The following is a 27,643-nucleotide window of genomic DNA, read 5'->3' on the forward strand; positions in this document are numbered from 1 at the left end:
CGGTCGCGAGACAGGGAGGGGAGCGAGCACGACGCGACACGATGGCGAATCTTGTTTTTGGGGCCCTGTAGCGAGGTACCATAAGGAGATAGGCTGCTGCCACCGGTACAGCTACAGCAAGGGCGTCGAGGCTTTCACCGACAAGTACGGAGTACGTACCTAGTTTGATGAACAAAACCTGATGGTGGAAACTCACTGCATCGTGCGGGACACTGTCATACAGCGATATGTATGTTCTTGAAGTACTGTACTGTACTTGTAGGAACTCGGGTGCGCGGATTACTACGTCCTACGGTGTAGCGCGTAAAGAGTTAATCCCGAGATGTTCGTCAAAGATCATTCCATTTTGCTGGGGGCATTGCTGACATTGCTGACATTGCTACATACTGCGTGATAAAGATATTCCCAAGGGAACGGAGGACGTTTCCAGACATTGCAAAAAGGGGCAGTCCGCCACGCCCGCTCTTTTACAGCCCGGAACGTCGAAAGCAAAAAGATGCCACTGAGGAAGCAGTACGTAAAAAAGGCATTTTTTGTACAGGATAAGGTCCAGGAAAAGACAACGTGTCGAGCCTCCCTAATTGTGAGACAGCCATAACCCGTAGTGAAGCATCGGAGCATAAGAGAGACCAGAAAGGGTGAAAGAGGGTGAGGGAGAGAGGTTCATCCGCCGTAGTATTTTCTGTCGTGGTCAGACCGCCATGTCAACGAAATGGTGGATCCTTCCAGCAAAGAGCCAGCCGCAATTTCCTCGCCCCAGAAAGCTGAATCGCTCCCACAGTCACACTGTCAAGCAAGGGTTGCCACCCCTGGCGCAGATTATAACGTAGACACGAAGTCTACATGGTTTGCAGGTTCGACTGGGGGCTGGTCCCATGGTAGCTGAACCGGGGTTTGATCCTTCGAGGCTCTCTATAGCGGCCACCCACTGGTCTCAAACCCGAAATTCATGGCAAGGAACTCGTCCCCAAACCCAAATGCCATGAGCTCATCATTCGTAAAATCCATCGGGATCATGTCTCCGCCGGGGCCGGGCATCATGTAGGGCATCATACCAGTTTGGTCATAGCCAGGCGGTCCTGAAGCAGGCATGTGATTAATTCCAGGGAGCATGTTTGGCTGTGTGGGCTGGTTCATTATCGTGTGGGACCATTGTTGTTGAGGGGTTGGTTGTGGTTGTGGCATCAACGTGCCGGGCCCAGGACCTGGACCGGGGCCCATGGCTGCGTCGGAGAGCATTTGAAGGCCGCTCCGGGGTTGGGCTTGAGTTTGTGGAGGCGGAGGACCGCCGTCAATCGATGCGCGATGTTGCGAATTCCAGCCTAGGCTTGAGGGATCCTGTTGTGGAGGGACAGCCTTGTAGGCGCTTGATTGTGTATGCGGCACGCTGTTTGATCTCGAGTTGACGGACCCGTTTGCCGGTGTCCGCTGTCTCGAGACTGGGCCGCTTCCGTTGTTGACCGAGTCGATTCTCTTCATGTGCCAGCTCTTGAGCATATTGAAGATCAAAGTGAATTTGTGGGCGACGCGGGACATGTCGTCCTCACAAGCCTTGCTGAGCGCTTCAATCATTCTGTCAAGATAGTACTCGACCTTCAGATCTCTGGTCTTGAAGATGGCATTGAATTTCGAGCCTTTCGCAGAGACAGCCGAGTACATCTTGATTAATGCGACTGCGGCATAGGAGTTCCTAACAAAGAAAAGAGTGGGTAATGCGCGCAGAGCTGCGACGTCCATACTGAGGAAGGCTTCAAATGCGGAGTGGGCGGAGTTGATACAAGTCGTGAGAGCTTCGACATGGGCTGGCGTGTCCGGGTCTGGAGGCCCATCAATAGGAGTAGCGATGTATGGAGGTCGGAAGTCGTCGATATTATGGTTATGGTGCATGGCGATTTCGTGCATGTAGAGATTAATAATGCCCTTGGTGTGCTGCACAATTGGCTTCTTAAGCATGTCCTTGGTGGCTGAATCGTGCCATGCTGCAAGCTCACGCTCGAAAGCCTTCATGTGAGACTGGGTCTTGGGGTCTGTCAATGACACCTGAGAAGCTGGGTCATCCATGGAAAATTCAAGTCCGATCTCCTCAGTAATGTGCTGGCCCCGGACGAGATGACACAGGTACTTGTCCGAGGGAAGCGCATCTGGAGAAGAGCTCAAGATGTCGATGCATTCATCGGCGTACGGGCTCCACCGGATGAGGAGAGGCCGTCGAAGAGACATGGAGGAGCTGTTGAAAGGAGTTAGAATGGTAGAATAATGTCCAGGTCAAACACTCACTTGGAGCACATGTAGTAGCAGCCCAGCCAACATCGGCGCACCTCTGCGCTGCTGGGGTCCGACAAGGGTCTCTTGTTTTCATGATAGGGCCGCCAGATCCCCCCAACGCCTCGTTTTGATCGTTTCCCCATGCCTAGGTCTAGAGCCATAACAGCGGCAACATGGATGAGCTGGTTGAAGTTCAACTCTTCGTACTTCTCCGGAGGCTGGTAGAAGCATGTCGTGACCTGGATTGTCTGCACCAGTTCGAGTGACTTCTCACCTCGGAATATCACTCGGTCGGCCAGGGCTCTGGTGATCTCCACGATCAATCTTGGCTGAAGATCAGGCCGGATCGTGCCGGAAGCGACCGCCAGGACGGCCAGAAACAAGATAGGCTTGTTCTTGCGAACCTCATCCGCTTGAGTCCCGGGCGGAAAGACCACCATGGGCAGATGCTCACACATTTCGGCCATGTATCGATCAAAGCATTTTCTGGCACTGACGATGTCGACCAGGCCACGCTCAACAGGATCAACGGTAGCCGGCTCATCGGTCTTTGTGGTATGCTCCAATACTGGTTGATATGTGTTTGGAAGTGCCGCCGCCTTGTACTGATGAGGCGAAGGTTTGTGCAGCTCGCCGCCGAAGTAGTCAAAGTCGGTTATCTTCCTCTTCACCCCCTGTTGCGGAGAATGAACGCCTGGTGGTGGAGGCGGCGGCGGCGGCGGCGGCGGAGGATGATGATGATGCCACTGACTGCCAAAGCTCTGTACACGAGGATCTTGAGGAGGAGCATGTGTGACCGCCATGGCCGGGTCGACCGCGAGATCGGACTCCGCGCCGCCTCTTGCGGCCAACGTCGCCGTGAGGGCATCGATCTTCTTTTCCAACTCGGCGACGCGACTATCGGTCTTCTTCTGCCGCTTCCGGCTCGGGGCTGTGACAATACATTGTCTGTTCGCCTTTGCGCATCTCTTGCAGGACCCGGTGGGGTGGTTGTCGTCGAGCTCGCATTTGACCTTCAGTTGTCGACATGCCTCACAGGCGCGCGGCCTCTTGATATCATTGGGATCGTGCGGGTTCGCTGGGGGGCTTTGATCGTCGGGGCTGTCGTGGGTATGTGCAGTGCTTGGGTAATAGTTGGGAGTCTGGATCGACTGGTACGAGTTATTGGGGGACGGCTGGAGTGATGGTTGCAGAGGCGAGTAGGCACCGGGCGGACCATTCTGATACTGTGGCGGTATATCGCGAGGTTTTGGAGGGCTGCTTAGCGAAGAGCCTCGCAGTTGAGGATCGATGAGCGAGGCCATGTCGATACTGCTCCCGTAGACGTAGGATCGGCGTTGATTGATGGCGACTCGCCGTTAAGGGCATCCGTTGGCCGAAGCCGACGACTTCAGCAACTCTCTGCTTTCGGCGGGGCAAGCATCCTGTGTCGCGTCGAGAAATGAATGGCTCGGTTTTGCCGAAGGCGCGAGCAACTGCGAGGCGAGAAATTCTGAGACTGTGTAATGTGAGTTCCGCGTGAGACGAATGTGAGTTGTGAGTGACTCGGATGGCTGCCTCTGGTGCACCTGCTCGGCAAATGACGACTGGAGCATGGGGGCGCACTGGACCTGGGCGCTGGCGCTGGGGGCTCCTTTCGGACGAGCAGCACTGGCGGCTTGGGTGCTTACTATTGGTTCTAGGCCTCAAGCCTCCGGCTCTCACTCTTACCTCTCAGCCATTCTCTTCGCTCTGGTGGCACCTCTCGCTCTTGACTTGGTGGCGTTCATGAACATGAACCACATCGAATAGGACGCCCGCCGGACAGCGTTCTAGAAATAAACAAAGCTCTGTGGCCCTGTCAACTTCTGTTTCACGCCAGTGCACGAATACGATAACCCCCGAGATATGTATCGACGCGATTCCGCCGCTTAGGGCCGCAGATGCTGACTTCTCACCTGTTCTACCCTGAACGCTCCACCAGATGCTCCTCCCCGTTCCCGATCCTCGCTAACCGGCCCTCGATTGCCAAGCGGAGCATGGGTGATATTTATGTCTCGAGCGACGAGTTTAGCAACCTCCGCTTTCCATTGCTGAATGTCACAAGCGGCTTGGAGTGCGCGGAGAGAATGACCACTTTCTGTCTTGTTTGCTGAGCAAGGCCTCGAGAATCATCTTCCTCGATCTTTCTCAGCTTTTAGTTGCAGTTGTGCCTCGTATTTTCAAGCACGTCAATGACCACTCTTTCTCGTACGGCCCGCATGACCGCTGTGTTTGAATCGTCTCCTCGATATCATCTCCCTTGACCAATGGCAGAAGCTTCTGAGCAGTGTCATCCTTCTTTGCTAAAGTGCTCTATCGAGTGCGTACGTGGGGCTTCAGCATTGGTGCTGGTATTAGAGCCGGTGTTGGAGTGAGGGTTGCTCCTCCTAACACCATTTACTGCCACTTGGTGCGTGATTCAAATGAAGGTAAAAAGTTCCACTGATGTTGTCACTCGTTGTCGGCTGAGTTGATCCGCTGCGGTCTTACGGAGGGCTGAACTTGGCTCGTGAGTGCGTCGTGTGCAAAGCCAATTGGTATGTTAATCTTTGTGTCGGAGCAGGAGCTCAGCTACCGCAGGGGGACAGGTACCTCCAGAGACGGGCCCCTATTCATGAATCACTACGGACGCTGCGTGAGAAGATTATCGGTGCGATGCGCCGTGACTTTAAGCGCCACAGGGTGAATTGCCTAGCAACAACGCCGAATGGGCTTTGAATGGGTGGAAGGGACTTACTGGCACGCAGAAGCACTCAACAGATTCGTGCTGGAGGGCGAGGCAGGCCTGGAGGGTCCATAAATCTATGACAAAAGGTCGATCTACCAGAGGGAAAGCGTTGCGTTCTTGATCCAGACCGACAACGCCCAGTATCAGCCAGAACTATGCGATAGAGCCTGAAGGATTGAAGTCTTATATGCAGCTGCTGCGGGAAGCTTGCGTCACCAGCAACAGACTTCACGACACAGAAGGCGGCAGTGAGGAAGGCGCCTTGTCCAGTTGCAATATAGAAGGAGTAGAATACCAACCACGCTGACAACCAGGAAAAGCCCGCCGACGAGAGCTAGGTCAAATCAGCATTGTTGTCCGTTAAGTGACACAGGAACCTCTGCCCAAAATCCCGCAGAGTTCGAGGATCTCGTTGTACACTTCCGCCTTCGAGCTGCGGAAATAGCCACGGAGGCGGGCCTTCTTTCTTGCACGGTGGATACGCTTCTCAATGGAAGACGCTGAAATGGTGGCCGGTTGTGATGGTGGAAATGGAATGGCGGGTGACGCAGAGGCACCGGGAGCTATTGCAAGAGACAATAAAACTTGCTGGAGGAACGCAGACCCTTGGCGCTCGACTCTGACTATTCACCTGTGAGACAGGCACAGGCGGGCCAAATTCAAGGTTTCGCCTTGAACTTGTCTCTCTTTCTCCGGTGACGGTGTTTGTCAGGTACAGGTGAACACCAGCAGGAGATATGGCACTAACTTCCGGGTGTGCGTGCGCTGATTTGCAAAGGGACAGTGGGAAGTTGATGCTATTGAAAAAGACTACATGGATGGGTGAAAACACGGAGCCTGGCAGGATAAACGAATGGGTTGACGTGCTACTTTGCTTTTCACGGGCGGGCGGGCGGCCACACAGACAGCGATCAAAGAGCAATGCCAAGAAAAGATGAGAGTGGTCATGTTCAATGCCCAGATGGTGGGAGAGATATACACCTGGAAGAAAGGGGTGTTGAGGCAGACTCTCAGGTCGTCATGTCGTACGACGCCGCAAAGTGTTGATGAAGACTGTCACTGTTACTAAACTCAAAAGGTTGGCCATGCCTTAATGTCCATTGTTATTGGGGCCGGACTGCGATTTCCGTGAACGGGGCAGCCCCGCTTGCCTGACTCGACCTCGAGGTAAGTGTCACAGACGGAGAAGTTTTCAGAAGCATTCATGGCGGGTGCGCGAGCAGATCTCGAAAAGGCACTTCCAATACTCATCATCTCGCCGATTACCAAAAGAACTGATGGGAGACAGAAGATGTTTGGCTGCATGTGCCTATCTCCCACTTGAAATCCACATGGAGCTGAGAGACCATTGATGAATGAGCCTTGTTACGTGGACTGAGCTGCTATAAGAGCTTGGATTCGTTGAATTGGTATAAATAAGAATTGTGGAAACCCCAAAGAATAAACCCATGTAAAGAGTCGTAATCTCGTTTCGTAGGGGGCATCCTTCATCAAGAAATCAGATCATCACGGCGTCTCGAGCATCGTCTATCCGAGACACCAAGCTGCGGTGGTTCCTGGTCGATTCAAATACAATCGCCTCACCCCAAAAGCTTATGCACTGGACATTCGGCTTTCCGTTCAACCCACTCCATGATACAGGTTCTGTGAAACTTGCACAGGCATTCGAGCCTGACTAGCTCATCGCCAACATCATACTCGACCATGCAGATTGAACATTCTTGAATTTGACCATCTTCCTGCGCCACGCAATCCTTCTCGGTCGCTGTGAAGGTAAGCATATTGAGCCGTTGATGATATGGATGTTGAGACGACGAAGCTCCCTCGGATGCATTGCCGGCCAGTCGAAATGCTGCCGCCGTATTGCTCGAGTCGCCGTGATAAGAGGGATCGCGCGCATGGATGCAGTCCATTATATGTGCTTCACGGGCGGTCTCATCACCGTCAGGTCCACGGGGCGGTAATGCGCGACGGCACACCGGGCATATGTCGTTTTCATTAATACGTGGTCGGTGGACGGCGGGACTATACGTGAGTTCATGCAGGGGCCGAGGGTGAGGCCGCTGAGATGGCAAAGAGATGCCAAATGGCTCGTCTCGAGGCTGACGGCTCTCGGGATACGAAGGACGTGGACGAGTATAGGACAGCCTTGAATCATGGGGTGGTTGGTCCTACCGCTGTTTAGTACAAGCTTGTAAAAATTAATGTAGCAAATACTTACCCTCAGAGAAGGGCCAGAGAATGGTGGCAGATTGAGAGCGGAAGGCGGTGCAAGCATACGATACCTGGAAGGAGACGACTGTCCGCGATAGGAGTCAAACAAATTGGGACCATCACCCCTAGGGTCGGTGTTGGGATAGATGGGTTGAGTTGCTCCCATTGAGCGATGATATTGATGCAGATATGGGTTGCTTCCGGCGCCCAGGTTGCGCACTGGATATTCCACTCCAGCAGAAAACCCTCTCGGTCTTGGCTCAGACGGCACTGGATGATTCGGACCGGAGCCGTGGCGAGCTCCTGCATCCCACGAGGCTCCACGGCTGGGATGGTCCGGAAGAAAAGGAGGGTAATTCGGTGATGGATCAGGTTGAGGATCCGGTACGCAAGGGTTACACAGGCGCACCTTCTCTCCTCCTGCCAGCTGCACTGGAGACGCGAGATGATGCGAGCTGGAGGTATTGTCGTACAATTCGTCCTCATCGGAGCCGATCGAAAGCGATTGGCGATTGACAGGATCACTTGGCGATGTAAACATATTAGGATCAGGCGGATGAACAATGAATTGGCGAGGGATTGTGATGCGATGTGGTGAGCAGTCGTTACACACCACTCTACCACATTTCCTGCAATGATGGCGTCTGAACATCCAGGTAAAGGGTCGCTTGCAAATGGGACATTCAGTGGCCTCCGAATCTGGCTGCCACTGGGGAACAACGTATCGTCTGGGACTGTCTGAAGAATCCCCGCTTGGTCTCCCGGGTCGAGGTGTTTCTGGCACGGAAGTGGGAGGAGAGGAACTTGTCAGGTCTATAACCTCAGCAAGCGGTTGACTCATGTTTGGGTCGGAAGACGCATTACGGTGAGGTGATGATGGACTGTCTGTGCGATAAACATCAAAGTTCGTCCGACGATCATTCCACCCTCCACTGTTGGTTCTTCTTCTGCCTTCCTCATACAGTGCTGGGTTTGTCAGCCTCCTTTTGCGATCCAAGGCGATGATACTTCGCCTGCGTTCTTCTGCAGTCTGTTCGGCTGGGGGCAAGGGGAGGGGAAGAGGGCGGTCTCGTAGAATGGTAGCCAACATCTGGCTACTGTGACCCGGTTGTGCACCGGGCGGTCTAGGCAGAGGAAGTTCAGGGAGTGGCCGCTGAGCTGCCGAGTCCCTACTCGTCTCCGATCGTCTGGACGTCTGTGGAGAGTCATGGCGTCGCTGGCCCTGACGGGTCACTCGGTCCGAATCATAACTGGTTGAGGAGCTGGTGGATTCTGGAGAAGACATGTCCTGTCCGTTGTTGAACAAGGGAACGGTGATGGCAACAGAATCAAGTTGACCTGGAAGTCAAGCAGAGGTGAGGTCGAGACTGAGGCACGTGTCAGTCTGGTGGCGGATACACATATCACGGCGATAGCGCGGCTCGCGATTGGAGAACCACGAGAGGGGATGAGAGGGCTGGACGGATCAGAAACCAGACAGGAGCAGAGACGATCGACCAGTACATTATCCAGCATCGAGGGCTCGGGCGTGCCTGATCCTACAGGGTGTTTCGTCGCTGCCACGGAGTACCGCGGCAGCCTTGGGAGAGACTTGATGGCAGTGGGAGCAGAGGGTCGACCACAGGCTAGCCTCTTTGACCAACAATGATGTAGATGGCGGGCCTCAAAAATAGGACAGCGAGGACTGAGACCTGCCCAAACATTAGCGACACGCCCGGAACAGGCACACGGCTGATTGGTGGTTGGGCCTACACAGCCTCTCAAGCATTGCATTTGCTGCCGATGCGAGGTTTTCACTCTGCTCATCGCATCTCAACAACTTGCTGCGTACTCTGTTTTCTTCCGTACGTCCTTACTTTCGCTTCTTCCGCTTTCGTTTTCGCTTCTGCCAGCGCTTTCAAGTCGCCCTGTTTGTCGTTTCTGCTGTGCCGCGTCGTCTCGAAACCTCTCACAGACCCGCGACACTCCTCCAATCATTTCGTCGCCTCCCTGTCTGCAGTCAACGTCGAGAACCTTAACCTTCCACGTTCTGCTTCTTCGCTCCGTTGCCGTTGAGTCTACGGTTCAAGTTGCCTTGAACAGATATAACTGGAAGAGTGTACCCACTTCATCTGCGACTGGGACGTTGCGCTGTTGCTGTGGTCTTGCCGCGCGCATTGAGAAATATGGCAAACTAAAAGAGAGTGATCATACTGGAAGACAAGCACAGGCAGATCAACAGCCCAGACATGGCAACAACTGGGCGCGGTCAGAGACTGAGAGGGCAATGGTCCCTTGTCCTCGCTCTCATTCTGTCCCTCAGCTGCAGAGCGTTGGTTGATGCCGCTCACATCGACTTCCGCAACTGCCTGGATGGGAGCATAGTCAATTCGAGTCCGCGCATCCTCCAGTTTGACCCGTTCAACGTCTCGGCCACCTTCAACAGCTCATCCGGCTCGAACCGACATCACCTGAATATCACCGTATATGGCAATGTCACCGGAAAGGCCACCGAGCTGCCGTACCCTGCTCCTGATGATCCGTCGTGGTCTAACCCGAACGACACCTTTGGCAAAATCCCCGACCTGAGTGAAGAGAACAACAAGTACACGACCCTCTTTGCCCGCGTCAACTTCCTGGGCTACACTCCATGGAACGCCGATCCTACCCGATTCTGCGATTCTGTCGTCCAGGACGCCTGCCCGCTGGCTCCCGCCTTCTATGTTAACAAGACCGATCTTGGCTCTTTGCCAGCCTTTTCCGTCGCCCACGACCTGTTCTCCAGCTACGCTTTCGCATCACTTCAAGCAACTATACGGGTACAGTCGGGCGATGCTCAAGGCCAATATTACAGCTGTGTCACGGCCACGATTACCCCTGATCTCGGGGGCTCTATTAAAGCTATCCTAAGATACCTGCCGCTTGTGGTCTTGATTGTGGTGGGCGTGGCGACGATTGCGGCTGCCATTGTGAGCCCCTGGGGATCGACCGACCTCTTCCACTGGAGCAGCAATTTTGGCCGCGATGAAGACCTGCTCCGTCTAATCACTCCGGGCTTTGGAGACTGTCTGCAGTATATCCAGTTTGTTGTTTTGACCGGCAGTCTTTCGCTGAGTTATCCTGGGTTTTATCAGCCAGCCGTCAGCCGTGTCGCATGGTCTTCGCTCATGTTCAACGAGAGCTTCGCAACGGGTGGAGATGGTACACAGAGCGTGGTAGACGGGATATACGAGTATCGAAACGGCACCACGTACGGCTTGGATCGAATGAGTCAACTCGTAGGCATGACCTCCGACAAGGACATATGGGTCGACATGATCATCTGGCTGGTAGCCATCGTGGCCGCAGTGTCACTTTTGACCCAGCTCGGCTTCGCAATCCGCTGGGTTTATCGGAAGCTTCAGAAAGAACCGCCTGAAGATCTCCGTTCCAAGAACGGACCCTTCACTGCCGGAAATGTTGTCCGCCTGGTTATGAATTTCTTCTTGCTGCCTTTAACATCTCTATCCTTCTACCAGCTGTTAATTGCCGGAAAGGGCCCGGCCTACTCGGTGGCACTCGCAGCAGCGTCACTGGTCGTCGTCGTCGCTTTCACAGTCTGGCTGCTACGATTGTTCATCAGAACCAGACCCCGCTCATTCCTCTTTGACGACCTTTTGATGGTTCTTACCTACGGACCTCTGTACAACACCTATTGCGATGACGCTGCTACCTTTGCACTGACCCCTCTTCTTGTCAATTTTGTCCGCGGCATCGCCATTGGTGCCGTTCAGCCCTCTGGGATTGCTCAGCTTGTGCTTCTCGCAATAAGCGAAATTGTCCTGATTCTCACCATCAACGCCTTCCGACCCTTTCCCTCGGCGACTTCTATGAACATCTATCATACCTGCTTTTCGGTCATCCGACTTATCACCATTCTCCTGTCAATAGCTTTCGTGCCTTCCTTGGGGGTCGGAGACGCGTCCAGAGGCTGGATCGGATATGCTATCCTCATCATCCACGCATGCACCATGGTTTTCGGGTTCTTCCTGAATGCCGTGCAGACACTGGTCGAGGTCGTGGCCCGTCTCGCTGGTGCAGGTGGACGGGACGAGGAGACCGGCGCGGCTACGAGGGGCGGATTGAACAAGGTATTCGGCATGCGACAACTATCGCGGCGAGTGCCCCGCCGTGCAACGCAGGAGCGCCATAGCATGTCTTCGAACGCAGCTATGCTCAGCGCCATGGAAAATGATCACCAAAAGTTGCAAATGGCCAAAACCCGATCACGCAGTGTCTCGGCTGCTTCAGGCGTCTTGCTCGACAGCCCTACAATGTCCAACAGGATCAGCCAGAATCTTGACGGTCGTGCCCTTGGGGTCGCTAGTCCAGACCGGTCCGCGCGAGGCTCGAGACGACTCACGGTACGGCTGAGCGGTGCTGGGTCGTTGAGTGGAATTGTCGGGCTGCAGAAACAGGCGGAACAGAAAGACCCGTATTATCGACCACCGCGAAGGAACACGATGGACGCTCTCAATCGACCAGACCTAGTCTTGGCTCAAACCCCGTCGAAGGGTGCTGTCACAACCGAAGCAGCCATTGAAGATGACGCAGGCGAAGGACCGTCCACACCTATGCCACTGGAAAACGACGATCTGGAGGAAACACCCGGCGATTTGACGAGAACGAAAACGGACTATGCCGTCCGGGAAGTCGATTTCTACTACGGCGTTCGGGGCGGCGCCCTGTCGAGCGGAACTCGTAAACTCAAGACTGGCCCGGCCGATCCCACTGGACCAGTTTCTACCGCGACTGGGTGGTTCAAAAATCTTATTGGTGGCAAGACAAAAGAAAAGCACAAAGGCTTCGAAGTGGTTCGAAGTGCTCGGGCTCCGCCACCAGGACTCTTCCCTCCACCCACTCCAATCCCAGAAAGTCAGCCTCTAGAGCCCTACCACGACGATGTGCAAGTAACGGGCGAAGACCGGGAGGACCGAAACAGCACTAGAATCACGTCGCCACCGCCTCAGCGCCCGGCGCAAAGACAAAGTCGGAATCAAAGTGTGTATGACGACATTTCTCTTGCAGACAGCGACAGCGAGGAACCAGTCAGTCCCGTTGACCCTGTGTCAGGAAAGCCGCCATCATTGCCACTGATAGAATCCGTGGGTGGAATCGAGTTGCCCAGCCGCATTGGCTCTGAGGCGTCAAGAAAATCTCGCGGAAAGCAAGCAAAGGTTCAAGACAGAGACATCCCCGCGGTTCCGGCCATTCCTAGAAAGAGTTCGAGAAGACAATCGGGTGGAGGCTCCCAGGATAGAGGGATCGTCACGTCCGCATTGTCTCCTCGAGGGGCACCGAAGCAGTACCATGGCCCTACTCAGTCTCTAAATGCCAGCCGCATTCCGTTTGCGAACACGCAACCAACGCCATCACGAAAAAACCGTTATTCAACTGGCGCGGAATCGGCTACATCGAGCGTATTACGAGATGGTGATGAAAACATCCCGATTCAACAACCATCTTACACTAGTCAGCTGCGGCATGCAGCTTCGTCTGCTTTGGGAGCTCATGGGGCTGATCTACGCGACGATAGACCGTCGAATATGGGATTCGTCCCCCAACACAGAGCAAGCGACAACATCCACTACAGCCCAGATTCCCCCGAATTCAAGGGGAGCGCAGCAGAGATCCATGGGCGGCCGCAATATTGAGCGAAGACAGCGGGCGCTCGTAGGGATAACGAAGTCAACGATATATTTTCCAATGATATGTAATCGCGGAGGATCCCAGGGCTTATTATTGATGGAATACTGGCGGCCACCGAGACGATTTGGCAGAGATCCCACCTGGCACAGAGGCTGCGAACAGATTGAAAATGTGAGCAGATCTTTTCGTTCTTGACAAGTGTTTAGCGCGGCGTCCGGGCATTTATGAATGTTGGAAGGGAACCGTTTGAAGGATCACATAGTATATCAGATTCCATTATGGAATGTAATGAATAGCACAGCCAAGTTCATCTGTGTTGGGCTGTGCGGAGCTGCACAGAGCGAGCCAAAAAGATCTCATTAATTCGAACGTGAGCCTGTTCACCGCCTTGAGACATCGAACAGTGAGTGAGTGTACAGAGAGTTTCGACCGCGTCACTTACTTTTTAGGATGGGCCTTCACCGCGACGAGCCGTTTGCATAACCTCAACCACGGCTGCAACGTTGTCTCCTGCGAGACGGACCAAGGAGGCAGCGTGACGCGACGGCCCATAGCTGAAAGACTCTGGGCGACCTTCCGACTCGCAGTCCAGCCGACTGACAGGCACATCGGTTCCGCCTGGCATCGGTGCACTTGACAGCTGAAATGGCATGGACGGCCGCTTGCAACGCGGCGATTGTCGCATGAGACACGCGCAGGTCCAGCAGGGAACGAAGTGGTGTTCGTTCACATTTTCGGCGGCGCTGAGAAACCCGGCAGGATCGGCCGCTGGTGTCGTCAAGCAGCAGAGAGCAAGGCTGATCAGCGTCAAAAGCAACGATCAAGGCGAATAGAGGCAGTCGATGATCCCATGATCCCATGATCCCAAGTGATGGGCGGTGCACGCCACCACCTCGTGGCTCCAGGGACAAGGTACATTGCATAAACGGGAGTCCCAGCGTGCCGGTTCAGCATCCACGATTGTGTACCTTATCCTCCGCATGAGATCCAGCTTGATCTCGTAAAAAAGAGAGCCTGGACGCACGAAATCCCAAAATGCCAATTTCTCGTTCAGATGTAACTCAAATTCAGAGTTGACAGATCGCAACACCACGGCCCTGCCCAGGAGGTCTGGAGGTCTCAGATACGAGATCGCTCGGCCTCCTCCAAGACCTTCCTTTCTGGTGATGGGCGGAAGTTTCGACCCATGCCCGCCTCGTCACCAGGTCAGGAACGTGGTGAATCTCGGCCATCGACTCGAGCCGCATGATTCAGCTCTGACGGCTTGCGAGCTGCGCAGCAATTACAGAGTACAGCATGAAGCATTTGACTTTCGCCTCATCGTGCATAATCCCGAAAATGCGGTGCCAGCGGCACGCTGTCGCTGTCATGGGGGGCATGGAGTGATGCCTCAGGCCCAGCGATCACCGCGATGATCTCACCCACGAACCTCGGCTACCTGGAAGTGAGGCGCATCCCAAGAGCGATTACTGTATACGAATACAATGATGCTCCTCGTCCCACGCGCGATCCCCTCGGCGTCTGCCCCCGTGGGAGTGATCGACCGCTCATCGACGTCCAGCGCAAGAGATCCGTTTCTCAGGCCAGTGAGGCACTGACGGCTCCTTTACCACCGTGCGAAACATGAGGCCAAGGAGCCATGTGAAGCCCCTGTTGCTCCACCCCAAGGCCCGTCGGAGAAGGTAATAACATGCGCGCCCAAGTGTACGAGTACGTAAACCGTCGCGTGTTGGCACGAACCTTGAGGCTCTTTGCGTGACAAATTCACCACCCTTATCGGGCTTCTACGGGGGCCCGGGCCCAAGCGACTGATCAGTTCATGCTCGGCATGATATCCCGGAGCATATCCGCGACAGCCGCTTCAAGTCACAGTCCTTACGTAGGCAGAGTTGAGACTAGGGACGCGCCTGCTTCTTCCCCTGTGGTTAGCCTGGGACAGTCTCCAGTGCAAGCCCATGCTCATGCAGAATCCGACTACCTAGTGGCGGGCTAGGGGCTCGTCGAGGTCGCCGCGGCTGCTTAGGCCCGGCTCCCGCGCAATAGCGGCCTGCATTTTGAGACCTGTAAAGCCCTAGCGAAGCTGATTGATGGTGCAGGGGAGCTGAATTGCCGTGCTGCGGCCAATCCCCGTCGAGATCTCACGTCTTTCGGCGATCACGGGCATGAAAGTCCTCGTCGACCAACCCCAAAGGATCGATCCCGAGCCCGCTGCTCTGGATCGTAACAAGCAAGATCTGGGTTTGATCTCTCGTCTATCTCCCCCTCCCCTGGTCGCTTGCTGTTACCCCTCTAGGTGTCAGAGCCTGCCTGTTCTCAGCCTGTAACTCCAGTCCTGGCCACCGTCGCCGTATTCAGGAGACCATTGCCAGCCCATCGGGACGCTCCGAGGCCAGCCCTACCCTCCAGGCTACTATTTGGAAGCGGCCGTCTTTCTCAGCCCGCTGGCAGCGGCAGGGTCCTCTGGTCCGGGGTGTTGTGGGAGACGCCAAACGGCTTGTTCTCTGACCGCAAACCGAACAGTGCTCGTGGTCCTCTGTCGAGCAACTTCGCAGACTCGTGGCCTGAGAAAAGACTCTGTCGGCCGGGTAGCCGAGCATCCCACGAGATACAGGGATTCAGACACCTTTTTTCGCTTGTTTGATCACCTCCCCTCGGCCTTGCAACCCCCTTGAGGCCCATCAGAGTTCCGACCAATGCAGACCACGTAGATGTCACCCGGCTAGCTGCCTGCCAGCGCTGGCGAGCACCGAGCCCGCCAGCCTTCTAGTCCCTCGTTGGACAGGCGCGTTTGCGCTTTTCGAGGTCACCCCGGGCATTCCCAGCGCCCTGGGCAGTAGCTCCATCTCGAATCCGACCTAGCGTGGGCGAAGTGGACGAAGTGGGCGACGATGTGGCGCTGTGGGGTGAAATCGACCGGGTCCATTTCCCTCAACACTCACTCGAAACCTCCATTCACGCCGTGCTTGGCTCCTCTCGATTGATTGCTTGCTGTGATCCTGAGAGCTCGTCCAGCCAGGTATTGACACTGATTGGCACGCGGGCTGAAGCAAACATCCTGGAGAGCTCCGAGATCTCGTAGCCATTGGCCCAGTCACATCACTCCACCTTCGCACCTTCTTCGACATATTGCTCGCTGCTCTATTGCAAATAGTTCTGAGCAGCTTCTCCGGCTGCGCTCTGGAATGTCCGGGATCCATGTTATTATATCCCTTGGTCGGGTCCTCGTGATTACATCGCCGCTGCTGGAATTCCTTTGCATCAGAGCGAATTCCACCTTCTCCTTGAACCGACTCTCTGGTACATCGACGTCGAATTTTCCTGTGGGAGGCGTTCCGTTGGCTGTCAGCACAGTTCTCTCGTGCGCGGGTTCGTCTGGTCATTGGTGGCGGCGAGGCGGCTCTTGCGCCATCGACCGGTACCTGCTGATATTAATCTCTGCGGCACCTGCGGCAACGCTTTGACCTGTCGTGTTCTCACAACTTGCTGGAGGTCTCGGATACGTGAAGGCCCATACACCGCCGTTGGATGCTTGGGTCAATGGCAGAGACTTGGTGGCGCAAACCAGGAGGTTGACCGTCACGCGTGGAAATGTCAGCCGCGACTTTCCTACGACATTCACCTGGCCCTTCATCTCATCATCATGTGTCTCGCCCGCGACCTCGATACTCACCTCTCACTTCATCACCACCTTCTCATCTCCGCGCCAGGCGGCGTGCCAACTCCTGCAAACCTTGCCGCGACAGCAAGTCGAAGGTCTGTTGTTGAGTCTCGGAAGCACGCAGCGGTACCACTGACTCGCGGTATAGTGTTACGGAGGCATGCCCTGTACAACCTGCCTGAAGAAACGACAGAAACCTCGTTGTTACTACGTAAATACGCCTCCACGTGACCGTGAGAGCGATTTGGTCAGTGTCCAGCAAGTCTGATATTGTTCCCAGGGACACTGCTGATGCCGATGGCAGCGCGTAAAAGGCTCACCTCTAACCTCGAAGCACGGAGCATCCTCCACTTCGAGCGGCCGACAGCAGACGGCCGGGCCCACCGAAGAAAGCACAGACGACCGGGCACATGGCGTTATCGGCCCGCACGATGACTTCTATGGCATGTTCTCGCTGGCCCGGAGCGTGAATGAGGTAGGGATACGATTCGTCCATCGTGCCGTCTTCCTGGTTTACTAACCTCCTCCAGTTCAAAGAACTATTTCCTGCTGTAGGACAGTCCAGGCGCTCTATAGACTCTATTGAGTGCGTCCAAATATTCGACTTGGACCGTCCACAGCCTGACACTGTACCTGCATCGCATCCGGTGACAGCCGAGCAAACAGGACATGACCTGAGCTCGCAACTTGCACCTCATCTGCAAGCCCTCTATGCGAAATACTGCTCTGTGCGAGACCTTCTCACCAGTGGTCACGCTACCCAGGCTTGGTCGGCGTTTGCGAGCCTGGTCCGAGATGCAGAGCTCTTTGGCTGTAAGCATGACGATGCCTGCCCCGACTGGCAGTCCCAGCTAATCAAATGCAGTGAGAGAACATGCAAAGTCAGCGTCGACAAGGCACCACACGGCTGGCCCAGAACCCAGCCGCCATCTTTGGTGGCTCCTTGTAGAGCTCGACACTCAGCTCAGCTTTCTGCTTGGTCGCCGCCCGAGCATTGACGCGTCACACCGTGTCCCCATGCCCAAACTCTCGGAGCCGGAGCGAGAAGGAGATGGCCCCAAGCAGCATGTGCTCAACTTCACGGCTTTTATGATGGAACTCTTGAACCACGTCCACCAGGTCGCAGATGACGGAGACACATTTTGGGAGGACAGAAAACCGCTGTTGGAGTCTGATTTGGCTCGCCTCCGGCAACACTGGTCAGAGCTGCCGCCCCTACCTCGCAGTGGGCTACCAGCCGCGACGCTGTCTGCTGTGGCGCAACATCACGTCGACGTCCAACTGGTGTTGATGATTCTCTACTGCCAAATCCTGCGGACGATATCCCGCAAGACGACGATATCAAGACGGCTCCAGATTTTGCGCAAGTCGGCTGCGCAGACCTACTACAGAGATTTGTTAGGGAGTCTGCGATCGACGATTGACATTTTCGACTATGCGTACAAGTTGGACGCTACGGGGACCGCGTCTTCGTGGCCACGATGCTTTGGACTCTTCTGCGCGGTGTTGATGCTGGGCATTGCTAAACTCCGACAAGACGGGGATGTGGACACAGACAAGGAGCGCATCGAAACCGGGTTGAAGATCTTCAGAGACCTCGCCGGCACTGCAGGAATCTCCGGCCTCGCCCAGTCTGCCGCAGAATTGCTCTCTGGGGTCCTGCAAGGAATTGAGCAGCTTGCCCAGAAACCCAGTGGCGCCACCGGAGCCGCCTCTGCTCCATCAGCGCCGGTCGGGGGTGCGGACACCGACATTGCCAATCTCTCGCCGCCATCAGCTCCTCGCCTGTCACCGCCGGCCCGAGGAGAGAGAAGTGGCGCTCCTTCACTCAAACGGTCCAAGAAGTCCAGCTTGGCAGAAGTTCCTCGACGCCGGAAAAGAGCAAGAACCGGCGCTGGGCCTGTAGCTTTTGACTTACCTCAACAGACCCCAACTTGGGCTGTCGGGCAAGATCATTCCTATCCTCCGGCCGTGTCTTTCGACGGCGCGACGTCTACGCCTCCTCAGGAGCCTTCGGCATCTCAGGGCTTTGAAGCACAGCCGTTCCCGCCGAGTGCCGCGTCCTCCTTCACTGAGCAGGCGGGGTACTTCGACGCAGAATTACTGCCGAGTCACCCCGACAACATGGAAGAGTACCATCCAGGCCACCATTGGGTTCATCCGCCCATGGTGTATGCGCCGCCGTTGTACGACGACTGGTGGCAGTATCAGTTCCAGTCAGGAGGGAATGCTGCCCTTGATGGCAATCTGCAGCCAATGTCTTACAACATCCATCCGCCGTTGGCATTGCCACCGAGTACATGGACGCTGGAGAACCCTTCAAATTATAACGGACAAGTTTTCGGACGTGACCAGCAGGCCGAGGGCCTAGCAAGGCGCCAGTCAATGCCTCAGCTCAGGATTCTTTCCCCTGCCAGCGACCAACATCAGCAGAACAGAAGTCTGCCCCCATCGAGAAGGCCGTCACAGGTGGAGATAGAGACGATGGCGGCGAAAGCGGCACACAATGCTGCAGAGACACCGTCCAGTCAAGGCCATTACTACGAGGGGACTATGACGAACGAGGGCCTCATCGAGTACCATCAGACTCATATACAGTCGGCCAACTTGGTCACCACGGGGCCGTATACGGGCGACGGTCACGGCCAACATTGGGGCTGGGCATAAGGTGATGGGTTGAGTTGATGACACGAGTTGTACTATTAGCGACCATGATGAAGGTGGAGAGAGAATACTCTATATTTTACGTCTTAAACTCATCTTGAATTCATCTTGACTTCATCTTGAATTCATCTTATTCCCCTCAGGTCCATGTCCTACCACTCATATTCACCTCGTCCTCATTTCACATTCACCTCAGGCGGTTCAATTGATTACCGCAAGCAGAAGGCGCAGCCGAGGCGGCGCCGGATTGTCTTCGTCTGCACCAGCGTCGCTCTTCTCCTCACGATTAGCAACCGCAACATCCACCCCTCAGCACATATTGACTGACCATTCCCCGGCCTCTGGCGAGTTCTACCATGTAGACCGCCAAGATGTATCCGCCATTTGATTACTTCGAGCATCGCCGGGCCTGGTAAGAAACACTCTCCGCTCTGTGCAGGATCTCAACTGACCCTCCCACAGCGTGATCAAACAGCGCCAGCGCGACGCCCGCTTCGCCTCTCTCCCCGACCCGTACCGGGGGCCCCTCACAACCTCACAACGATCGATCCTCTCAGCGCCCATTTCCCAGCTGGTCAGCGATGTCCAGTCTGGCCATTTGTCGCCCATCGATATCCTCAGAACGTACGGCAAGACCACGTCCATTGCACACACGCGCACCAATTGCGTGACCGAGCTGCTTCTCCCCGAGGCCGAGTCCTGGGCGAGAGATGAAAAAGACGTGAATCTCAAGGGTCCGCTCGCCGGCATTCCTGTTTCGTTGAAGGATAGCATTGCCGTGGGGGGGTTCGATGTCAGCGTGGGATATTCGCGGAACGTGTTCAAACCATACGCCGAAGATGGAGTCATGGTGAAGCTCCTGAAAAGGGCTGGCGCAATACCACACGTCAAGACTGCACTGCCCATCACCTTGCTGAGCTTCGAGAGTACCAATGATTTGTGGGGCGTGTGTCGCAACCCGCACAATCCGAGGTATTCCCCCGGCGGGAGCACGGGCGGAGAAGGAGCTCTGCTGGCCTTGAATGGGAGCCGGATTGGCATTGGGAGTGATGTGGCCGGGTCAGTTCGTGCCCCTGCTGCGTGGAGCGGCATCAATTCCCTGCGATGCAGTACGGGACGATGGCCGAAGGTGGGCATGAACACGTCCATGCCCGGACAGGAAGGAATCCCCAGCGTCTTCTCTCCCATGGCCAGGACGTTGGACGACCTGATTTACTTCACCCGCGCATTCATCGGCATGAAACCGTGGGAAGTGGATTACACCGTCCACCCAATTCCCTGGAGACAAGAGGTCTACGACGCCGCCCTGGAGCAGAAACCCCTCCGCATTGGCTTGATGGCCACAGACGGCGTATGCGCTCCATCACCCGCGATCGCGCGCGGACTCGACATCACAGCCTCCGCTCTCCGCTCCGCCGGCCACGAAGTGGTCTCGATCCCAGTGTCCTCGTTCCCCACGAACGCCACACCTGCCCTAGGCCTTCAAATCGCAGCGACCCTCCTCTGCGCCGACGGCGGCAAAACATTCAAATCCTTCTTCCGCAGTGGAGAGAACAACGATCCGGGAGCGGCACAGATCAACTTCTACATGGCGCTGCCCCGTCCGGTCAAGTACCTGTGGTATCTCTTCACGAAATACGTCAAGCGGGACCCTGTTTGGGCCCAAATATTGCGGTACTTTCACCCGCTCTCGGCGTTCGAAAACTGGAAATGGGTCGCCAAGCGGGAGAAGTTCAGGGAGACGTGGTTTAGTTGGCTGAACGCGCCGGAGCAGAGCTTTGACTTCATTTTGTGTCCCGGAAATGCCACCCCGGCGCTGCCTCACGGCTGCATGAAGGAGGCGGTGAGCAGTTGTGGGTATACGTTCCTGTGGAATTTGTTGGACTACTCGGCGGGGATATTACCGGTCTCGAAAGTCGATGCCCAGAAGGATGCTTTGCCCAAGGGGTTCAAGCCCGCCAACGGCATCGAGAAGGGCGCGTATAAATACTACAATGCCCAAGAAATGGCGGGGCTCCCGATCGCGGTCCAAGTCGTGGGAAGACGGTTGACGGAGGAGAAGGTGTTGGCGTATATGAAGGTCGTGACGGACTCGCTGGCGGAGAGTGGCACCGTGTACGAACACCTCGATGTAGAGAATCTGCCTGAGGTGGAGGAGCTCGATGGCACGAGGCAGAGGAAGGTCGAGGTAGATCCGAAGAAGATATGGTAGCGATCAACAGTGCTTGTGATATCTGTGTGCGAGGGGTCTCTGTGTGCTAGGGGTATCCGTGTGCCGGTGATATCTGTGTGCCCATCTGTGGAGGCAGCTTAGGTAGTTGTTATGAATCGCGTCTCACACCCAAGCTCGCGGACAAGTAAAAGGGGCAAAGCTAGAGGGGAGTCGGTATAGTTTAGCGAAAGTACTCCGTACGCCAGCCTACAGGATTGAGGCCGTACGGAGTACGCATGGTATGTGTACCCGCGTATGCTCAAACCATTGTCATTCCCAAGCGGAAGAATTAGCCTACTTGCAGTATGTAGCTCGGCTCAGCTCAGCTCAGCTCATCTCAGCCCAGCCTGTTAGTTGAGAAGACACAGCAGAAGACACAGCAGAAGATCCCTTGCGCGCTTCGCTCTTCGCATTTTTGCTCGTCCGCGCTCGTCCTGCCAAGCTTGTATGTAACAGACCTGGTGGTTGCCTGGCCAGTTCCGCATAAGACTTCTAACCTACAGGAGAAGGAGAGGAGAAGGAATTCGTCACCTGGTTCATCACGCCGACCTCTCGATGCGGTGCTGCCTTCCCACGGAGTAATATCGAGTACAATCACGAGGCTGGACATGGATCAATCACTTGGCTTGGTCCCTCGTCGGCATTTGCTGTTCCCCTCGGCCAGCAGCTTGGTCTGCAGCGGTGCTCTCACCATCGTCCTGCCTGCCGAGCACCTGATTCCAGCCCGACAATGTGCCTCGTCAAGAACCTCGTCCATGTCTTCCGAGTGTGCGTCCTTGCTGGCGCCGAACCACTCGGAACGGTATACAGTAGCTTGGCGATGTCCTTTGATTCGACCGTGGGGGGCACCAAGGACGGCATGCGCGTGGCGTCCTGCGCGCCCACGCGTACGAAACCATCAGCACGGGGCGGGATTGTCGGGGCCCGTCGTTCCACGAAGGGTAGACGACGTTGCTCTGATGGGGAGGTCGGTCTGAGATACGCCGCCGTCGTGCCACCATGGGTTTTTTTTCGAGAAGCCGGATGACCACTTTGGCGGCTCGGTCGTAGCTCGAGGGACCGGATGCCCCCGTCAGGATTTTTGTCAGGAGAGCCCGAGACCGTGAAGGTCCATCGGTTGGCAAGGGTCCCATGGCCCGTGGTGTTGACGTCCATGCCGTATGCGACGGGGGCTGGCTCCCGGCGACAAGTGACGCTCATCTTCTTTGTCTGTCTGCCTGTCATGGGACAAAGCCGTCACGGGAGACTGGGTCGTCACCTTGATTGCCGCTGAGCCATGCTCGGGCCAGTCGGTCGACAGCAAGTGGCTCTGCATGGCTTCGGCCCACCCTCTGCATACTGTACCGCCATCGACACCGCCACCATTTACTGTCCTTTGCGGCCTGGAAGTCGGCATAATCTATGAGCGTCTCGGTGATGGGTTGGTCGAATAACCCGGTGGAGCTGTCGATGGTGAGCAAGATGAGAGGGAGGTTCTCACGTATCATAGATCTCGGCAGTCGCTGTGTCTTGGTAGCTCCAACTGTTCGCGACAGCGTCAGTTGGATTGCATTTAATGGCTATTCGCGGAAACACCTACTAGGGGATCGGGGCACTGTGTTTAGGGCATTCTGGGTCTTGCGGCTCCGGCTCCAATGATGCAGATGCGATATTCATACGGCTTTGCCGGAATCGTCTGGGAGGAAGGGAGCCCTAGGAAGCGCGCCATAATGTGTTTTGCTGGTTTTGTTCAATGTCTTTAAGACCCGGTGGTGTAAGATATGCTTTGCATGCGCCGTGCGGAGAGATTTCGATTCCATGCTCACCGTCGAAGATGTGACAGTGTGTCAGAGGTTCATAATGTCTCTCAGTAAAAGACTCTCTCTGGCCATTTCGCTCAGCTGAACGCTCGCCAACCCTCTCCTTGATGTTCGATTGGCTTGGTGAAGCATTCTGCATGTGAGGCGTGGGAGAGCATGCTCAGCTTCGAATTGCAACGCCGTCCGAGGAAACGAGCATGGCGTACAGAAAGGGAAGCACAGTCTAGATATCCCCCCCCACCCCTTGTGCGGTCTAATGATGGTAGCCAAGATTCTGGGAAAGTGGTCTTCTGCCCATTACAGGCCCTTTAATGGATACGTCTCGATCTGTATGTTAATGAGCCAGTACGGAGTAAAGTGACAGTTGAAAAGAACGACGTATTCTCTCCACGGTTAGATCTTGACCCCTGCCACCTGCGAAAGCCCTGGAGGTGGTCCAACTCGAGCCACCCCACTGTGACAATGATGCTGGGTGGGCCATAGTACGACTGGAAGGGCTGAGATGTGTCAAATCTTAGTACCATTTCTCGCAATCTCCAGGGTTAAGAGCAGTCAAGTGAGGGCGTGAAGAAGAGGACACAGAAATCAGACACAGCCACGGAACAATGTCGTGACTGTTTCACGATCCTCCGCAGCAAACCTATGTGTATCATTCTTTCATGGCGAGCTCGACGATAGCAAAGGTAATGGAGTGCCTAGGCCATGAGTGGAATGTTCCTCAAGAAGACACAGTGCGAAAGGTCGTGACCTCTGTATTCCTCTGTATTCATACATAATATCACACAAGGCTCCAGCATGACCTGGAAGTTCCTGATTGACACTGGCGAAGCTCGCATATGCAGACACCGAGGGGAGCTGACGAGAAACCATCCTGGTGTCCTCCGCTGTACTGGTACTGGGCGAAGCTCCCTCGTTACTGTCCTAGTTCACCTAGCCGCCGCCAACAAATTAGAATGCGGCTGGGGACGCGGAGTTCGTCACATAACTGATTTCTTTGTGGACGGGCTTGTCGCGCGCAGAAGGTCCCACCAGCTGGTCTGCAAGGGCGCCATCTTCTTCACTCTCAGCATTGTTGGGAGCAAGGTCGATCGGTCCGCGTTGTGTATAGTCGTCGCTGGGTGGACCAACCACGCGGACTACAACCATCTGTTTGTCCATATCGACAAGTTCCAGCTTGACGGGCAGGAATGAACGCTTCTTGGCCCCCTTTTCCCAACCCTCTTTCGACGCCAGGACGATGGCGAAAACCTGGAAAGGGAGGAGAACGCCTCTGAGCCCCGAGTCGTCAGGCCGGACTTTGTTAGGCACCACCGAACTGACATGCAGATCCCAGACCTCGGGCAGTTCTAGCTCCTTGAAATGAAAGGCTCGGAAGAGCGCTTGGATAACCCAATGCAGTCTCTCAGTTCGTGACAGCTGAACAGCCCATTGATACATTTTAGGTCCGTCATTGGCGATGAAATTTGCACACATCTTCGTCGTAATTGGCAGGTCCAGCTTGTCAGCAGATTGACCGGGGCTGACCACACCCGCGGCTTCGGCCCGGAGGTAGCTGTCGATATTCCAAAGTGCCATGAGATCCGGGTAGCGTCGAAGAGGGTTGCTGACCCACAGATGCGACTTGTGGTTCTTGTGGACATGCTCGATTGGCGTGGTTGAGAACTTGCCCATAGGATATTCTGCGTTCTCGCCACGCTTCAGTTGGTTGAGTCTTTCGGGAGGGTAGTCCGGTGCGTAAGAGGAACCGAAGAAAACGCCAGGGAGGTTACGATCGCCGAACCATTTGCCCGCGGATTCCGACATAAGATCCCCCAGCAGAGCTGTGACGGTGACATACTTGCCCATTTCTGACACCCGGTTGATCCGCATGTACCGACTCACTTTAATCCTCATCGCAGGATCACCCTGATACTGGCGGCTGCGAAATAGGTCATCCTCATCATACTGGCTACCAAAGACGTAGGCATAACTCATGTTGGAAAGACTGCCCTGGACCTCCCAATCCGGGGCCACGGCCACTTCCTTTTTGCGGCGCTCCTCGCGAGCAAGGAGAAGCTTCTGCAACAAGCGGATGTCAGGGAGGTATTTCTTGACCGTTTCTATATCTGCGGGACTGGCTTGTTGTAGGGACTCGAAATTTACCCCGCCCTTGACGCCCAAGGAAATAGTGGCCGTCTCGTATTTCGGCTTTTCCAGCACGTGTTCCACGGCGGGATCAGATAGGAAAATGACATTTCTCAGAGTGGTCGGTCGGATCCTGATATCCAACACATTACCTTCCTCTGTGAGTAGAGTGCTGACAGTGAGTGCGGGAGCGCCACTGCGAAGGGACAAGGCGTAGCAAAATTTGTCCGGGAGCATACGTGCAACACGGCCATGGTGGAAGATGCCTTGAGTGAGCAGCCGGGCGCGCTGCGCCATGATGTGGTCTGGACCTATAAAAGCTGACGGATGAGCAGTATGGCCGTGAAGCCAGTAAGTGCCGGGGACTTCTGGGTTGGGTTCAATAGAAAACCCGTCCTCTCTGACGACCGCCTCGCTTGGATCGATGCAGTAGACTGGCAGGTCGCCCAGGTCTTGACGCAGAGATGACATGGAGTCGCCGAGGATCTGGAGGTCCAGTGTACTCGCTAATCCTGACTCCTCGCAGAACTTGGAAGCTTCGTTGTACACCCGTGTGAGCTCTGGACCAGCCCTGCCGTGTGGTAGCTCTAGGGTGATGTTGTGATCAGACTGCAGGAACCAGGGAGGTAAGATACCCAACTCTTGCAGCAACAAGCGGCCCATGTTGGCATCCAGACGCAGTTTCGGGTAGGCGCCAACAGCACGCAGCAGCAAGGAGGCAATAGCCATGTTTCGATTGTTGTCTGGAAAAGGATACCGAACATAACAATCCCAGAGGAACGCGATGAACATCCTGTCATTCTCGGTGAAGGTCTCTTCGTTGTCTTGGCGAGCAACCTTGCCATCCGTGATGCCACCCTGGATAGAACTCGGACCCAGACTGCCAATGGTGGTCGGAGAGCGAAGAGCGCGGCTTTTAAGAATAATGCGCCGTGCTTTGGCCACAAACGCCGAGAGAGGATTGGAGTCCAAGGCAGCAGCGACGTCTTTGCCCATGGCGGCGTCGGCAGCTGATTCTTGGTACTCTCGAGCCCATTCACAGACTTGGTCAAAGCTTCGTGCCAGTCTTTTGGGAGTAAATGAAACCGTGGCTGAGGGATAATAGGTCTGCTTGCGTACGGCAACAACAGTCACAAGCTTCCGCTGCAAGGTGCGGAAGATGGTGAGGAGGGCCGCAGGAGGAACTTTGTCATAATCAACCCCCAAGAACTTGGTGACGACGTCTGGGAACTGGAGGGAAATGTACCTCTCCTCATCCGCGATGCGATCGTAGAGGGAGTCAAGGAGAGCAAGATTCTCACGGCGCCACGTTGACATGGCTTCGACGAGTTGGGCGAAGCGCTCCATCAAAGGCTCAGCGGCGGTAGCAGGGAGGTCGCCGGCAAAGCTGTAGCCCAAGGGCATGTCGTAGTTATGCTTGCTCGTCTCTAGAGGTTTGACTGGGAGGTGCTTCCGGATCTGATCGACCTCTTTTTTCGAGGCAAATCCCTTGAAGGCTGGACTTGGCTGACTGCGGGCCTTTTCAACAACCCAGCGGCCATCGGCCAGCATGTATTGACGCTGCCACCCTAAAGCGCCCAAGTAGAGGGCCAGCTGGGCCTTTGCAAAGGTGGTATGCCTCCCTGGTCGCCACCAGATCACGTCGCCAGGTGAATACGTTTCGTGCCATCCAGCCTGCACACCATCTTCCCAGGTTTCTTCCAGGTCGTCTCTTCCGGCCGCTTCATCATCGACCAAGGTATCGTCAGTGGAGCTTGCATCTTCGAGGAACAGCGAGTTGGGCAACGCGGCCAATCTTTTCAGCTTGTTGGAATCGTCCCCGGCATTCTCTGCTTCCTGCTTCTTTTTCTTCTGATTTTCCACCGCCCAAGCCCTCAGATGGTTACGGATGGCCGAATTGGCTCGGTCATGCGGTAGCTGGGAGGTTACGACCGAGGCAGAGCGGCGATCGACAGTGGTAAATGACCGTCTCTGGGGATAAGACGCTCTCTCAGGTCGACTTGAAAGGAGGAATGCTGCTAGGAGGGCAGTCGACTGACATTCCGGGCAGACGTAGGGCAGCCGCGTTCTTGAGAGGGTGCTGGCACGGCTTCGAGAAGCTAGCATCCTACTGAGCGTGACAAGGACGAGGAACAAGGCGAGAGTGAGAGTCGAGAAGCACGACAATCCGTGATCAACTGATCATGGATCGATCTGAGGCAAACGACGCTGCGTTTCTCCAACAAAATTTATTGTCACCGTCACCTTCTCCGCGTTTGCAGGAACCAATGGTGAACAGCCACCGACACCGA

General features: G+C 55.4%; 6 protein-coding genes across 6 annotated transcripts; 3 read left to right on the forward strand and 3 right to left on the reverse strand.

Annotated features, from left to right (window-relative positions):
- Positions 1-912: 912 nt before the first annotated feature.
- G647_09808 (uncharacterized protein) lies at positions 913-3,569 on the reverse strand (the record flags this gene model as incomplete). The annotated part of the gene is made up of 2 exons (XM_008725801.1): positions 913-2,227; positions 2,278-3,569. The coding sequence occupies 2 exons, from the start codon at positions 3,567-3,569 to the stop codon at positions 913-915; spliced, it is 2,607 nt and encodes an 868-aa protein (XP_008724023.1).
- A 3,025-nt stretch (positions 3,570-6,594) lies between these two features.
- On the reverse strand, positions 6,595-8,318 carry G647_09809 (uncharacterized protein; the record flags this gene model as incomplete). The annotated part of the gene is made up of 2 exons (XM_008725802.1): positions 6,595-7,185; positions 7,236-8,318. The coding sequence occupies 2 exons, from the start codon at positions 8,316-8,318 to the stop codon at positions 6,595-6,597; spliced, it is 1,674 nt and encodes a 557-aa protein (XP_008724024.1).
- A 1,138-nt stretch (positions 8,319-9,456) lies between these two features.
- Positions 9,457-12,900, forward strand: G647_09810 (uncharacterized protein; the record flags this gene model as incomplete). Its single annotated transcript, XM_008725803.1, has 1 exon — positions 9,457-12,900. One exon carries the CDS (start codon positions 9,457-9,459, stop codon positions 12,898-12,900), a length of 3,444 nt encoding a protein of 1,147 aa, XP_008724025.1.
- A 4,670-nt stretch (positions 12,901-17,570) lies between these two features.
- On the forward strand, positions 17,571-19,220 carry G647_09811 (uncharacterized protein; the record flags this gene model as incomplete). The annotated part of the gene is made up of 1 exon (XM_008725804.1): positions 17,571-19,220. The coding sequence occupies one exon, from the start codon at positions 17,571-17,573 to the stop codon at positions 19,218-19,220; it is 1,650 nt and encodes a 549-aa protein (XP_008724026.1).
- A 368-nt stretch (positions 19,221-19,588) lies between these two features.
- On the forward strand, positions 19,589-21,429 carry G647_09812 (uncharacterized protein; the record flags this gene model as incomplete). The annotated part of the gene is made up of 2 exons (XM_008725805.1): positions 19,589-19,629; positions 19,680-21,429. The coding sequence occupies 2 exons, from the start codon at positions 19,589-19,591 to the stop codon at positions 21,427-21,429; spliced, it is 1,791 nt and encodes a 596-aa protein (XP_008724027.1).
- A 2,747-nt stretch (positions 21,430-24,176) lies between these two features.
- G647_09813 (uncharacterized protein) lies at positions 24,177-27,458 on the reverse strand (the record flags this gene model as incomplete). The annotated part of the gene is made up of 1 exon (XM_008725806.1): positions 24,177-27,458. One exon carries the CDS (start codon positions 27,456-27,458, stop codon positions 24,177-24,179), a length of 3,282 nt encoding a protein of 1,093 aa, XP_008724028.1.
- Positions 27,459-27,643: the final 185 nt, after the last annotated feature.

Source organism: Cladophialophora carrionii (genome assembly GCF_000365165.1).
Source record: "Cladophialophora carrionii CBS 160.54 unplaced genomic scaffold supercont1.11, whole genome shotgun sequence".
In the NCBI taxonomy this organism is placed as follows: domain Eukaryota; kingdom Fungi; phylum Ascomycota; class Eurotiomycetes; order Chaetothyriales; family Herpotrichiellaceae; genus Cladophialophora; species Cladophialophora carrionii.